This window comes from Oncorhynchus mykiss, chromosome 12 (assembly GCF_013265735.2).
Source record: "Oncorhynchus mykiss isolate Arlee chromosome 12, USDA_OmykA_1.1, whole genome shotgun sequence".
Lineage (NCBI taxonomy): Eukaryota > Metazoa > Chordata > Actinopteri > Salmoniformes > Salmonidae > Oncorhynchus > Oncorhynchus mykiss.
The window spans coordinates 47,815,606-47,832,258 of NC_048576.1; the positions used below are offsets into that span (position 1 = coordinate 47,815,606).

The following is a 16,653-nucleotide window of genomic DNA, read 5'->3' on the forward strand; positions in this document are numbered from 1 at the left end:
TTGAGGGTTTCGACTCGTTCTAGGTGGAAAACGATCAGCAGATGCATCAGGTGTTTCATTAAAATCCCCTGAAATAATTAGAAAACACTCTGAGTATTCATCCCAAGCTTCTATCCTAAATAATGCCATAGATTCACCGTTTTTGACAGCAAAAAACATAGGGATTTACAGCAAAACAGGGAAGCATGATGGAAGGTGCGAACCTGTAAGTGACAATAGCGCTAAAACCCACGACTAACCACGATATGTGATATATTGGGGAATAACCTTCTATATGAACATCAAACGCTGCTTTTCATTGCTGACCAGCAGAGGTCCCTAATGGTCATTGTGTTAAAAACTCTTGAGTAATGAACTATTTTTCAGCACAATTTGGTGAAAGCCCAAAAGGCTTCAGAAATCCTTGGTTTACACATCATTAGGCGTTAGCTTTCTGGTTCTGTTGCTCGTTGATACTTGTATCGGTTGGCTCTGGTCTTGAGAGCGGCACGCAGCCTGGGAGACCGTGCCGCCAGTCAAGCGCTGTTTAGGGCTTGAACGCCCCACGAACATTGCTTACAGGAAGAGGGTGCAGTGGATGAGCAGCTGGACGCTGGTTAACGTTAGACCTAAAAACAGGGAGGGCAATATTGATACATTCTAAATTATGGAGTTAAGACGGACAAACCCAGCGTGCAATTGTGTTTTACTATGTGGAATAACCTTATGTCTTATTTTCGGTAAGTACTGCTCTAGCTAAGCTGATAACAATATGATCGCAATAGTTGATGGCTAGCTAGTGAGCTAGCCAGTACAGTAGTTTGCATGCTAGATAATTGCTAACATAATATGCTTTAGTTAGCTGGCTACTGTACCTAGCTAAACGATGATACTAGTTGGCTTTAGTTAGTAACGTTAGTGCGTGACTTGGTACGATAGTCGTATTTCTAATTAAGGCATGTAATGCAGATCGTAACTAGAGTACTTGCCAGCTGGTTAGATTCCTAATTTATGGGGTCTGATTAGCTTAACTTGTTTGCTAGGTAATGTAACTAGTTGGCACAAAACCAAAGAATATCTCAAGATACGCGAGTGTGCCCGTTGGTGTGACACTTGACACATGTTGTTGACTTAATGACCTCTAAATATTTCTGAATCTATTGTTTTGGCGTGATAACTAAGAATTTACCAACTAATTGGCTAAATATGACGGATTCAAATTACAGCAAGTTAAAAAGATTTAACTTAGTTCATGTCATTTTTAGCTACGATATTCATAACTATGATAGTTCATTTGTTTATTTTTCAATGGGGGAAAAAAATAATTATAGTGGGCAGAACAAGCAAGGAGGTGGGCAAAGCCATGCACGAACTAGCGAGATCCTATTGGCGCATTCTTACATGCATTAGCATATTTCTGTCAGGGAGCATGTGTGCATGTGCAATAACTACATTTCACACTTGAACTTTTTGTAAACAAACACGACTCCAACACCATTACATTTGCTGACAACACAACAGTGGTAGGCCTGATCACAGACAACGATGAGACAGCCAATAGGGAGGAGGTCAGACCTGGCAGTGTGGTGCCAGGACAACAACCCCTCTCTCAAGGAGCTGATCGTGGACTATAGGAAAAGGAGGGCCGAACAGGCCCCCATTAACATCGACAGCACTGAAGTGGAGCGGGTTGAGAGTTTCAACTTCCTTGGTGTCCACATCACCAACAAACTATCATGGTCCAAACACACCAAGACAGTTGTGAAGAAGGCACGACAACACCTTTCCCCCTCAGGAGACTGAAAAGATTTGGCATGGGTCCCCAGATCCTCAAAAAGTTCTACAGCTGCACCATCGAGAGCATCCTGACCGGTTGCATCACTGCCTGGTGTGGCAATTGCGCTGCATCTGACTGTAAGGTGCTACAGAGGGTAGTGCGTACAGCCCAGTACATCACTGGGGCCAAGCTTCCTGACATCCATATACTAGGCGGTGTCAGAGGAAGGCCCAAAAAATTGTCAGAAAATTGTTTCCTTGACACGATACTAATGAGTATCGCAATACTGGTATTGTCCGTCCCTAATTGAGATCAGGCTTTTCTTCGATGAGAAAATCTGCAGAATGTTGGCCCAATTCCATCTCGCTCCGTACTCGCCCACTGGCTTCCTCTCCTCGCCATATTCGGTGGGTAGTGGAAATTCCAACTGGATGCTTCAGATTTATGCATCATGTGAAACATCTGGCTTTTTTTTGGTGTAAAAGTGAAAATGTCATGGTTATTTTAGTGCATCATTTGTTGTCTACTGCACTTTTGAGATACCATATCATATCACTTCCAATGGATTTGGTTTCTATGTGTGTTGCTTGCACACAGTCTGTTGGGTTGAAATTCAAAGGCTTGCAGGGAAAGTGTCCAGCTGTTTTATTATTGCATTCTGCACTGTCAGCATGTTTTTGTCACTGCATGCCTTCCTCTCTGACCTGGCTCTCTCTAACTGGAGAAGATGTCAAATATGTACAGAAATCTGTTGAACAACTCGCTGTATAGGCTTAAGCTATGAAAAACTAGTAAACACAGATTAGTGTTGTCACAATAGCGGTATATCGATACAAGATTTTCTTTGGCAAAAACCCAGAAGTAGACTTAACTCTATGGTCCTTTTAAAACCTACTCTTGTAAAATATTGTGTGCTATAGCTTGCAAAATAAACAAATATGACTCTGGGTAACGACAAGGCAGATTTTTATTATTTTATTTTTTATAAACATTAGGACTGTTTTACTTCATGTTTTGTTTCCTTTGCTTCCTTACTTCCTAGTATCGCGATACTGGTATCAAAACAACACTAACACAGATTGTTGTAAGAACACAGAAGCGAATGTCTTTATATCCTCTTTACCCGATAGCTGGAAATTACTTATGCCTAGTGCCTTTTAGAATCCGAGAGTGGAAGACTTACACTTTCGTCTCTTACATTGTTGGCTCAACATTTCCAAACAGTCCCATTACAAGTCAGAATGTTTAATAAACTTCATTTGATTTTATTTTACCTGTTGTCTGCTGGTTTTGTCTTTGTTGGAGGTCATCTGAGACAAACATTTCCACAGGGAAGTGTTATTAGCCCGACTTTCAGTATACTGGTCTGTATATGGTTCTGTCGGTTTGTATTTAATACTGGCGCAATTCGCACACAACGTAAACACTTGCAAAGTATGTTAACAATGGCTGAGAGAAACCAAACCACTGATCGAACGTCGCTGACTTTGAATTTGCAGTGAGATGCAGGTACTTCTAGCTGAATGTGAGGAAATGTTCTTCGGTCGACAACGTTTGGCTATTGTTTACATATTGTGCATCGCGTGCAATGCTTCAGGAGATTGAAAATACAAGCCGACAGAGCCATATACAGACCGGCACCCCAAAAATGCAGGTTAATAATACTTGTGGACATTTTATCTTCACTTACTACTGTCAAAATGACCAACAGCACGGACAACCGGTGAAGTACATTTTAACATAATTGTATTCAACATTCTGGTTTGAGACTCTTGTGACTACTTTCAGACTGAATATACATGGGGTAACCAAGGTAACAGTATGATTTATTAGGCAAACTTAGGCCAAGCAGCTATAAAGCATCAAAGCTTAAGTGCCTATAGAGTCCCAATCCCTCCAAGCTTCTCAATGTTGAATACATTAAGCAAGAAATTGAATGTTGGTTCTTTATCAACAGGTATAAATCTAACATTCGCTATAGAGTTGTACGCCCCGGCGGAAGTGCTGGTTGAGAATGGCACCACGGGGATCCTCAAGTGTACCTTCAAGTCCAGGGAAGTGATCAGCAGTGCAGCCACAGTCATCTGGTCGTTTTCCCCAGCGGGATCTGATGCCGGAAGCGCTGTTTCCGTGAGTCCTTTCTTATTCTGAGGTCCATGAAACTCCCAAGAGCTTCCTCTCAGATCTTCCACCAATGGGTGTTCTAGCACAACATGTTTCCTGCTATTATTTAGGTCCACTGCCACAGAAAAGAGTGAGGCAGTTTGCGTGTGTGTTTGTGACTGGTCCAATGAAAGGAAAGGAGCCAGAGGAGGGTTGTGTTATGTTCTAGGCCACTTCTTCCTGACCATCTGCGTCCTTCCCTTTCTTGTTTCTCCAAACTTAAGCATTGAATTCAGTGCTCCTTCCCTCCTCTGGTTCAGGGCAATATGTATATAGATTTTTGTTTCCTCTTTCAAAAAAATATATTGCGTGGCCAAATGAACATGACCCACAACTCATTGAGTGAGGCAGTAACTTTGACCTGTTTATGTGGAAAGTGTGTTCAGCCTGACAGAGTAGTTTCTGAAGGTTAATTAACATTTGCAATGCTGGGATTTGAATGGAAATGGCAGGAATAAGCGTAACTAGTCCCCCTATTTTCATTTCCCTCCCCTAGAGATCTAGCTAGCTGGCTCATCTTGCCCATAATGCTGTGCTTGTATCCGGCCTCGTAACAGAGTGCAGTTGGAGAGGGAGTCACCAACACTAATGCAAACGGCTATTTGTCCACTCAACTTTTAAACAAAATGACTAAGGATATTTGTCTGTCATGTAAATGCTAAACAAATTGCCCATCAGTTTGGTACAGTAGCAGATACAAACATAACACACAGTATCAGGGGAAGTTTAGCTGTTTCTTGGCAAAAGTGCCCAGTCATGTAGGTAAGCCATAAGCATCCCAACGGTTAAACCTGTTTGCTTGTCTTTCCCATTTCCTGTTATGAGTCCTTAGTCATTGGCTATGTCTCAAATGGCAACCTATTCCCTATATAGCCTAGTGTATTAATTTTGACCAGAGCCCCATGTGCATACTCAGAAGAAGTGCACTATAAAGGGAATAGGGTGTCATATGGGACGCTAACATTGTGTGCAATTCTTGCGCAATCTATTTCTCTTCAGTCATTATTTTATATTAAAAAAAATCAATATTTTTTTAATTTGTTTTTTAGATTTTCTATTACACTTCTGCAAACCACTACCCAGGGAGTGTGGCTCAATTCAAAGACAGGGTGAAATGGGCGGGAGACCTGAACAAAAAAGATGCCTCAGTCCATTTAATTGAGGCGCAGTTCAACGACAATGGCACCTACTCATGTGCCGTGATTAACCCGCCTGACATATCTGGCACCGCCGCTCAGACACAGCTCAAGGTCGTCATCAAAGGTAAACTTGCAAATAGATTCACAACAGTACAGCAAAACTCAATTCACTTTTAAATAGGACCTGACCGATGTCTCTCACGTTGAAGGAGGACTTGGAATAAAACAGCCAGAAAATACATTTCACCTAACAAACCAACTGAGCGATTAATCATATCTTACTAACCAGGGACTGAGAAACACTCGTACAAGAGATTCACAATTTTAACACTAACACTGATTTTTAACGTCTCAAACATTGAACTGGTAGGATAGGGCCCTATAAAATTGTTATTATTTGTTTTTCCAAAATCAGTTTTTTTTTCTCCCAAATTCCATTTTCACTGATGCATTATGTTAATGAATTATGATAGACTTCAATACATTTAATTGATTCCCTACTGAGTTAAATTTAAAAAATGTGTAGGGTTCTAGTAGTATTTACACAGCTGTGACTTTGTAACGTAATTGTTATGTTGTATGATGATGCTTACGTTGTCTTGTTTTGCAGAGTCTCTCCCTCAAGACAACACGGCCGTCGTAGTGGCCGCCGTGTGTGGCGCCGTCATCGGGCTTATCCTCATCTCTGTGGTTACCTGCCTGATCATCAAGAGGCATCAAACCACCCATGAATACGAAGGGTAAGGCATTCTCCCTTGTATTCCCATCAAGGTAGTAGTCAAAAGCGCATCGTTAAGCTTGGCTTGTCATCTAACGTTCATGTTGTCTGCCACTCACATGTCACTCATCCACTACTAACCACTAATCCCTCCCTCTTCTGTCTCACTGTGATATGTTTCCTCTAACATACCTTCTGAACGACATGCATATGTTCAAGTCTCACAAAAAACTAAATGCTAACAGTTTCAAGATGACCTTTTAGTCATTTAGCTTACAGGAGCAATTAGGGTTAAGTGGCTTGCTCAAGGGCACAACTACAGATTTTTCAACTTGTCGGCTCAGGGGTTCGATCCAGCGACCTTTCGGTTACAGGACCAACGCTCTAATCGCTAGACTACCTGCCACCTCAGATTAATTTCTAGACTTATTTTTTTAAATGTATAAATTATATTTGATGTATTTTAAATCAAATGTACATAGTTTATCCTACTCTAAGACGCTTAATACATCCCCTGGTTAGATGTGCGCTGAGATCTAGTAGAGTGAACAAACTGATCCTATTATTCAAAATGGAGGATATGGGGTTGCTTATTGACCAATTGATTGTAGTATAGGCTATTATGTAAACTAATTGTTTTTTAAGTCACTTTTTTTGTTAAGTTGATGCTTTTTCTTAGTTGATCAGTTATTGTCTTCCATAGGATGAATGGCGATCTTTATTTGAATTTGCTCCTGGTGCCCATACAAATGCTTTGTTAATCGTCCAGTACATTGTCTCTACCCAATGTCTGTCACTCCTGCAAACCTCTCCTCCCAACCACTAGGAGCAGTCATTTAAAAATGTGCCACATAACCCATGCAGAATCTGCCCATTTCTTATTTGCATTTTTGTCCCGTAAGTCTTCTCCTGTGTGTGTCTGTGTCTGTATGTGTCCATGTCGCCTATTTCTCTGTGCGCCAACGCTTCCCGAACTGCACAAAACAAACCTCTGGTTTGCAAACCCCTCACCCGGCGCAAAAACTAGCTGCACGTCAGTGGAGAGTGTGAGCTCCCACGCCACACGCCCGGGGGGGAAGAAACCAGAGTCCAGCTTGGAGGGCTCCAGGTGTAGCAGCCACTCCACCCCGGTCCAGGTAGGAGCTACAGTGAGTGACAAACCAACCATCCACACCCACTGTCACCCAGGGGACACTTACAGGGTGGAGAGGGATCCTCTAACTAACTAACTAGAGCTGAGATGCACTACATTTGACATGTTTTGTAATTTAGCCGACACGCTTATCCAGAGCAATTTACAGTTAGTGCATTCATCTTAAGATGGTTAGGTGGGACAACCACATATTACAGGCATAGTAAGTTTCGTAAGAGCTTGGACTAGGAGCTGGCCTCCCGTAGGGGTGGGAATGCCAAGAGACCAGAGGTTGCAGTACGGAGTGCTCAGGTTGGGGTGTAGGGTTTGAGCATAGCCTGAAGGTAGGGAGAGGCAGTTCTTCTTGCTGCTCCGTAGGCAAGCACCATGGTCTTGTAGTTGATGCAAGCTTTGACTGGCAGCCAGTGGAGTGTGCGGAGGAGTGGGGTGACATTGGAGTACTTAAGAAGGTTGAAAACGCTGCAGTGGCAGGTGTTTGATGGCACTAGCGTGGAGCCCAGCCAACAGCAAATTTCAGTAGTCCAGATGGAAGATGACAAGTGCCTGGATTAGAACCTGCACCGCTTCTTGTTTTTAGGTAAGGTCTAAGGCAGCAGATAGACCTAGGAGGATGAGAACAGAGGAGAGAGTCGGCTTTGGCAGTGCAGAGAGCCTCTGTGACACTATAATTTTTGACGTCAAATGAGTCGAGTGTTGGTTTCTTGAGAATGAAAATGACTCGGGCCATTTTGAAGTCAGAGGGGATGCAGCCAGTGGCCCAGGATGAGTTGATGAGGAATGGGAGAAGGTCTCCAGAGATCGTCTGGAGGAGGGAATGGGGTCGAGCGGGCAGGTTGTCTGGCAGCCAAACCTCGCTAGTCGCAGGATTTCATCTGCACTACAGCATTACCCTCACCCAGATCTATTTGTGCTCTTGCCAACTCTATTATCGTCATTGACAAGCCAACATTTGACTACTACAGCATAGGGTTTCAAGCTGATCTCCTTGATGGCTTCTGTGTCTGCTTATTCTTTAGTTTTTCATACATTTGATTTCAGACCTGGAAAACCAGGGTTGTGTTAAATACAGGAACATTGTAACAAAATGTTGACTATTCTATCTACTGAACACAACCCAGGTGGACACACTCCCTAACCAATCACAGGTATTAATACACTCAAATGTAATTTGTCATTTGTTTTTCAGACCTCAGAAAGTAGTCTAATGTCGAGATGAGTCCATGTCCCAGGCCATGTGTTGTGTAGATCCAGCTACAGTGGCAAGAAAAAGTATGTGAACCCTTTGGAAATTTCTGCATAAATTGGTCATAACATTTGATCTGATCTTCATCTAGGTCACAATGTTTGTCTATTGTTGTGACTTAGATGAAGATCAGAACTTGTTTAGTTTATGCAGAAATCCAGGTAATTCCATAGGGTTCACATACGTTTTCCTGCCACTGTATATGCCTCAAACTAAAATCAATGGAAAAAATATGCACCATTTTGCATTGCTTGTCTTTCCCATTCATTTGGGGTTGACGCGTAGATGGATTTACACAACAATTGGCATTGGATGTGGACTAGAGTGATATGGACAAAATATAATATAATCACAGTATTTTCTTTTTAAGTTGACAGTATGACTGTATAAAAGTTCTACGTTTTGCTTTATGAGTAGTGTGTTACCCTAGGGTGGCAGCACATACATTCTAAGTTAATTTAATGGGTCTTTCTCCAGTCTGATTGTTTTATACAGTTCAGTTCGACTTAAAACAATTAATACATTTCTGCATTTCCTGCACTCATTTGAGATGATTTATGATGCCACGTAGGGCTGCACGATACGGGCAACCAATCTAGACCTTATTTTTAACCAAATATTGCAATTGCGATTTGACTTCCGATTTAGAGCAAAACACTTGAGTGAACATTGAATGTTTTCTCTTAGCTACTTCATGTAGCTAACATATTTACGTATTCCTCTTTGATTTAGAAAACACTGTTGCACAAACAACATGCTGGTTCTACACCATTACTGGTGCTATCGGGCTGTATAGCTAGTTATGTTTACTCTGAATCTACATTTATTAGCTAGGTTGCCAGCTAACTAGTGATTTAGTATTAGCGGCTAACACGATTTAGGCCCAACTTGCTAAGAAAAGACAAACCAAGCCTTTTTGCAGATGTAAGAAACACAAACGTATAGTATAATTATAGAACGCAAGTGGATTTATATTAAGAAGCAAAGTGGAAACAGCATCATTGTCATCAACATTGCTGCTTGTGCTGCATTTACCATGCAGACTGAGCCCATGCAGACTGCGTGGAATGTGTCATGGAGATATAGCAGAGAGAGATGACTTAAGTAGCAGTGTAAACTATAAAAATGGACGTTGCACACAGTCTATCACATTTAACAAACCAAACATTCAAATACCGTTATAGAAGGTACAGTAAAAACCCAAACCGGTCCGTGCATCAATACCGGTGTATATAGTAAAATATGGTATACTGCCCAGCCCTAATTTGGATTTATCTTGAAGTTGGATTACTTTTAAGGTCTGAAAACATTTGAAAGCTTTGATTTTGAAGTGTAATGTCCCTTTAAGTCTAAGATGGAGGCCTGTAGACATTGCAGCCTTTAAGTACTGTAGGTGAATACCCCTTCACTACAGACTGACTTCAGTGGTCACCAACCCTGAGCCTGGAGCAGGCTTTTGTTCTATCGCAGCAGTAACCCACCTGATCCAAATAGTCATCAATTATTATTGAATTGATGAGGTGTTTTGGTGCTGGACTGAAACAAAAGCCCACACATCCTGTAGCTTTCCAGTACTATGATTGGTGATTAACAAGATATACAATACTTGTTAATGTACTGAGACCTCTCATTTAGGTTAAACTCGAAATGCTTATGTCAACAACAGCAGGCCGGAGTGTCACGGCATATCCTTTTGCGAAGCTGCTGTTGCTGACATAAGCATGCATAGATGTTCATTTAGTGCCTATGAAGGTGTTATGCATTGCTTATGAACGTTCATAGGAGTCCTCTGATTTAAACTGATATTGAAGGATTATGCCTGGGGAAAAAATAACCTTATATGCTTTGTGTCTCTCTGAGAGGCGTTTGTTTACGGTCAACTTTGCCAGTCGACTGGTTTCGTTTGCTGATCTTGTGAGGGACGTCATGAGGCGCCTCTCCCTTATTACATTAAGAGACGTGTCGGGGCAGATCTGTGGTGGTTACATTCCTGTGTACTGTACTGTACTTTTCAGTTGTTTGTGTGTTGTTTCCTCACCATCTACAGTGCCTTCAGAAAGTATTCACACCCCTTGACTTTGTCCACATTTAGTTGTTACAGCCTGAATTTAAAATGGATTAAATTTAGATTTTTTTTTGTCACCGGCCTACACACAATACCCCATAAGTTCGAAGTGGAATTATGTTTTCAGAAATGTAGACAATTTTTATATAAAGCTGAAATGTTCACCCCTTTTGTTATGGCAAGCCTAAATAACTTCAGGAGTTAAAATTAGCTTAACAAGTCAAATAATAAGTTGCATGGACTCACTCTTTGTGCAATAATAGTGTTTAACATCATTTTTGAAAGACTACCTCATCTCTGTACCCCACACATACAATTGTCTGTAAGGTCCATCAGTCGAGCAGTGAATTTCAAACACACGTTCAACCACAAAGACCAGGGAGGTTTTTAAACGCTTCGCAAAGAAGGACACCTATTGGTAGATGGGTACAAAGGAAAAAAGCAGACATTGAAATTCCCCTTGAGCATGGTGAAGTTATTAATAACATTTTGCATGGTGTATCAATACACCCATTCATTACAAAGATACAGGGGTCCTTCCTAACTCAGTTGCAGGAGAGGAAGGAACCAAGTCAGGGATTTCACCATGAGGTCAATGGTGACATTAAAGCAGTTAGAGTTTAATGGCTGTGATAGGATAACTGAGAATGGATCAACAACATTATAGTTACTCCACAATACTAACCTAAATGAGTTAGTGAAAAGAACGAAGCCTGTACAGAATTTAAAAAATATTCCAAAACATGCATCCTGTTTGCAACAAGGCACTAAAGTAATACTGTAAAAAATGTGGCAAAGCAATTAACTTTTTGATGTGAATACAATGTGTTTGAGGCAAATACAAAATAAATATTATTGAGTACCACTGTACATATTTTCAAGTGTAGTGGTGGCTGCATCATGTTTTGGTTATGCTTGTGTAGTGACGTGACTGCTATTAATCTGATTTATGTATCGAATCAACTAATTCTGTTGAATTGTTGCTCGATTTTAAAATACTTGTGTAAAAATGTACTCATTAGGACTAGGGCACCACGGAAGAAGTTGTTTTAACGAGTTATAATCTTGAGTTTAATTCGGAAGATAAATCAGTTATTAAATAACTATTGATCAGTCACTTATTAATCATTACCTCATATCAGTCTCATTCTGAACATCGCAGACCTCTTGAATCCGCAAGAACCCCAGCCTTTTGTGATTATTCAGTACTGCACAGATGTATTTACTTACTAATTAATTCAATAATAACACAGAATACACATACAAAAGTCCGTAGTGGACTGACAAGATGACTGCTTATTACACAGAGGGAGTGGGGGGAGATAGAGAAAGGGACATTTATCGTGGATACATTTCTATAACTTTTCTGACATGAATCATATGCCTTGCACACGAACAACCACCTGCTTGGTAAGAAATTAGCAAATGTATTCATGTGGTGAATGCCTTCTTTCGTCTATCTCGGTCAGAACCAAGCCCTGTCGGAAGGATGTGGGCTCTCCCGTGGGTGTAAGGCTCTGATTGTCCATCAGAGGTCACAATGTCCTTAGTTGTCTGTCGCTTCAATGATTCACCAGTGATTGTCTGAGGTGAGCTTCTTTATGCTTTTCTTCCTTGGGTAGATAGTCAAAGTTCGAGGACCACTTTTACATGCACAGATTCAGGCTGTCAAATGTTTTGGTCTTTATCTTCTTCACCTCGTGTGGAGATTTAAAGTTCTAACCATTTTCAGCTTGGCTACACGTTTTCTGGATTTAGAGTTTCAACCATTTCAACATTTAGCTCATGCTTCACTTCTGCTGGTCCGTTAATCCTTAGCGAGTCCTTTTGAGCACTCTGGTCGAAAAGAGCGGTTCCATCACACTGACACGCTCTTCTGACCTCATTCGGGGCGTGGCTTAGTTTTCATGTCCGTTGCACATTAACCTCTCTGGGATCGTTCGGGACGTGAGCGTCCCACCTCGCCAACAGCCAGTGAAATTGCATGGCGCCAAATTCAAATAACAGAAATCTCATAATTAAAATTCCTCAAACATATATTATACACCATTTTAAAGATACACTTCTTGTTAATCCAGCCACCGTGTCCGATTTCAAAAAGGCTTTACGGCAAAAGCACACCATGCGATTATGTTAGGTCTGCGCCTAGCCACAGAAAACCATACAGCCATTTTCCAACCAAGGAGAGGTGTCACAAAAGTCAGAAATAGCGTTAATCACTTACCTTTGAATGAATCACTTACCTTTGATCTTCATCTGATGGCACTCCCAGGTCTCCATGTTATACAATAAATGTTTGTTTTGTTCGATAAAGTTAATCTTTATGTCCAAATACCACCTTTTTGTTTGTGCGTTTAGTCCACTAATCCAAATGCACAAACAAAAAGTAAAAAAAGTTCCATTAAAGTTCATAGAAACATGTCCAACGATGTATATAATCAATCTTTAGGATGCTTTTATCATAAATATTCAATAATGTTTCAACCGGACAATACTGTTTTCATTAGAAAGGGAACGAACCTCGCGCAAGACTAAACTAATGTCTTTCAGCTTGACCACTTGTTGAAACAGCTCTTATTCTCTCCCCTTTCACAATAGAAGCCTGAAACAACTTCTAAAGACTGACATCTACTGGAAGCATTAGGAAGTGCAATCTGACCCCACAGACACAGGATATTGGCTAGGCAATCACTTAAACTACAATCCTCAGATTTCCCACTTCCTGGTTGGATTTTTCTCAGGTTTTTGCCTGCCATATGAGTTCTGATATACTCACAGGCATTATTTTAACAGTTTTTCTATCCAAATCTACCAATTATATGCATATCCTAGCTTCTGGGCCTGAGTAACAAGCAATTTACTATGGGCATGCTTTTCATCCAAACTTCCCAATGCTGCCCACTATCCCAATGAAGTTAACTATGATCTCGTTAGAAAACTAAAATCACATTCCTATCTTAACAAAAATAGTTTAATTGTTCTTGATATTTCCTACACAATGTAAAGGATGTAAACCTGACTCTTCAAGTTACAGTATTTTAGTTTATATAGTTTTTAATAGCATCATAAATAAGCAATATGACATGATTATTCTTTAGATCCTCACTGACCATTCTTAACATTCGTAGCTTAGAAATATTGTTTCAAAGTTCACTCTTTGGTCGTTAGAGTTTTTGGGTAGCAAAATGTCTTTGTAACAAAGACATTCCCATCTTGATACCAGAGACCAAAAGGAGTCGTCTGCTGCATACAATTTACGATTGGTGTGAGGTGTCATAAAACGGGCCCTCCTCTCCTGTAAGAGAGAGGGGTCTGGCTATCTGTCAGCCATTTGCCAAGCTAATCTGAGGCCTTGGATCCTTGACCAGGAGTCATGACACTTGTAATCATTAATCATTTTTTTTTAGGCTAAAAAGTAAATGTAATGGAGCTAACCACAGGCAAAATCCTAGAGGAAAACATGGTTCCACCAGACACTGGGAGACAAATTCAACTTTCAGCAGGACAATAACCTAAAACACAAGGTGAAATATACACTGGAATTGCTTACCAAGAAGACGGTGAATGTGGCAAGACTTAAATAGTTGTCTCGCAATGATCAACAACCAATTTGACAGGGCTTGAAGAATTTAGAAAATAATTTTTTTAACTTTTTTTAAATATTTTATTTTCCATTTAACCTTTATTTAACTAGGCAAGTCAGTTAAAAACAAATTCTTATTTACAATGACGGTCTACACCGCTGGGCCAATTGTGCTCCGCCCTATGGGACTTCCAATCATGGCCGGTTGTGATACAGCCTGGAATCGAACCAGGTTGTCTGTAGTGACGTCTTTAGCACTTGATGCAGTGCCTTAGACCGCTGCACCACTCAGGAGCCACAGCTCTTAGATTTACCCAGGAAGACTCACAGCTGTAATCGCTGCAAAAGGTGCTTCTACAAAGTATTGACTCGGGTGTGAATACTTATGTAATTGGTTTCACGTTGCCATTATGGGGTATTGTGTGTAGATGGGTGAGCATTTTGAATTCAGGCTCTAACGCAACAACATTTTGAATACTGTAAGTCAAGGGGTATGGTTATTTTCTGAAGGCACTGTATGTTTCCTATGATTTTGTTTTTGTGTGTGTGATTCTTAGGTTAGTCCTCAGTGGGGGTTAGAAATTTCACCTTTTAAGATGACAAGAGCAGCCCAGATGTAGTCCCGGGGGGGGGGGGTTATTTTGTGCTACAATCTTCCGTTGTTACAGGCTTCCATCTGCAGTCGGCCATTTGAACTTAACAGCTGAACCAGTCTGACATGTATTTTTACTAACACAGCCTTCCCCCCTCCCCTTTTCCTGATCTCCCCACCCATCCATATGCTCATCACAACAGGGACCGGTGATATACGCCCAGTTGGATCACACAGGCACCAAGAACCCCAACTCATTCCACAAGATGGAGCCAGTGGTCTACGCTGACATAAGGAAAAACTGAAGAGAACTGGAGACGAAAATGGACAGGCCACCATAGCTCGCTGCTTTGGGATGGGTGGGTGGGGGTTGTTTAAATACAAGGTTAGAATTTATGCTGTTTTGAAAGATTTATTTTTTGTAATTAATTTGTCCTTTTGTCTGCTGAAAGCATTCATTGCATGTTCATGTGTGTGGTAAAACAGTTACACTACCAAGGATTTCAATACAATAATACAACACAGAGATTAGAGAAACACTGCCTTCAGAAAGTATTCATACCCCTTGATGTCCTCCACATTTTATTCTGTTACAGCCTGAATTCTAAATGGATATGTTTTTTTTTTGTTTTACCCAGCTACCCACAATACCACATGACAGTGAAAAGTGAATTTTTGTTAGCAAATTTATTGAAAATGAAATACAGAAATAGTACATTCACATAAGTATTCACACCCCTCTGTCAATACATGTTAGAATCACCTTTGGCAGTTATCACAGCTGTGAGTCGTTCTGGGTAAGCCTCTAAGAGCTTTACACACCTGAATTGTACAGTATCTGCACATGTATTATTTAAAAATTCTTCAATTTCTGTCAAGTTGGTTGTTGATCTTTGCTAGACAGCCATTTCTAAGTTTTATCATAGATTTCCAAGCCCATTTAAGTCCAAACTGCAACTAGGCCAATCAGGAATATTCAATGTCGTCTTGGTAAGCAACTCCAGTGTATATTTGGCCTTGTGTTTTAGGTTATTGTCCTACTGAAAAGCGAATTTGACTCCTAGTGTCTGTTGGAAAGCAGACTGAACCAGTGTATTGTGTATCTTTTTAAATTTTTTATTAAATGCTCTGTCTTGATGCTGAGCCCTCCACTGTCAAGTCTTAAAAATCCGTCTTTAGTGTTTTTAACTATGTTTTTGCTGTTGACAAAATGGTTTTGATCACCGTAAGAATGCTAGAGGAAGCGTCATTTCTTTATTCCAAAACTGCCTTATCCACTAGTCCTGCAAAATATAGCAAAAGTAATTGACAATTTACATTCCAAAAAAATACATCAAATACTGTAGCTTATCTTGTGCTTTTGCAGCATTAGTGCGTGTGTGTGGTAATAGTTAAGGTAGTATTGTCCTTGATTATGCATTATGAAAAAGCGTTTTGTTTACAGTACGCTCAGATTCTCAAAAAATGACGGTGTCAAAGTTTGGATAAGTACAGTTTACAAAACCCATTCCACTGTTACGTGTCTTAAGTGTGAAGTCGTACTTTTAGCTGTTAAGTAGCAATGTAGTGTGTGTCATTTGGTGCTTGTTTATATAATATTGTATGTTGCAAAACCTGCACTATATCCCGCATATCAAAGACCACAAGCACTATATGATTTTATTTTTCTTCTTCTGTTCGATGTCTTAACTGGAATGTAGTACATTTAGTGCCTTTTGTATTTCATCTACCATCTTGAACACCTGCTCTCGCTCTTTAATTTTTTTCTAATTTATTTACTTCCTTCATTGTATGTTTTTTTTATACATATAGAAAAACATAATCCTCTGTATCTGATGTTCAAATGTTATATAAAAGCCATTTCCTGATTTAATTGTCTTTGTCATTGTTTACAAATATTGTATTTTGGGTTGTTTACCAGATGGAATTCTGCAAGCCAAGCATTTGAAGTCATTCCAAACTTTGCTGCGGGGTGAAGTTTTCCCTAGCGTCTAGGGGAAACTGTACCCTACTCTTACCCAAACACATTTTGCATGTCAGATGCCAGCAGCCAGGTAAGTCACAAGTGTGGCCACTGCATACATTATAACCATGTGTTTTAAACATAATTGACAAATCCTAGTATTAAGATACAAGATCTTCCACTTGGAGATTTTAAATGGCAGTAGGAAAAAAATGGCTTCTTGATTGCCCATATGGACAGTGATTAAAATATGTACGTAACCTGCTTATTTGTCGCCA

At 40.3% G+C, this 16,653-nt stretch overlaps 1 protein-coding gene across 8 annotated transcripts; it reads left to right on the forward strand.

The window, feature by feature from the left end:
- The first annotated feature begins 301 nt into the window (after positions 1–301).
- Positions 302–16,280, forward strand: LOC110537704 (myelin protein zero-like protein 1). Of its 8 annotated transcripts, none has more exons than XM_036937669.1 (7): positions 302–719; positions 3,714–3,886; positions 4,969–5,182; positions 5,669–5,798; positions 6,804–6,924; positions 11,707–11,826; positions 14,616–14,754. In XM_036937669.1, exons 1-6 carry the CDS (start codon positions 647–649, stop codon positions 11,785–11,787), a joined length of 792 nt encoding a protein of 263 aa, XP_036793564.1. In that variant the 5' UTR covers positions 302–646; the 3' UTR covers positions 11,788–11,826; positions 14,616–14,754. The 8 variants fall into 8 exon arrangements, 4 of the variants coding, with proteins under 4 accessions (XP_036793564.1, XP_036793565.1, XP_021479631.1 ...); XM_036937670.1 differs by having other exon boundaries at positions 6,804–6,912; XR_005034993.1 differs by lacking the exon at positions 11,707–11,826 and having other exon boundaries at positions 6,679–6,924; positions 14,616–16,280.
- Positions 16,281–16,653: the final 373 nt, after the last annotated feature.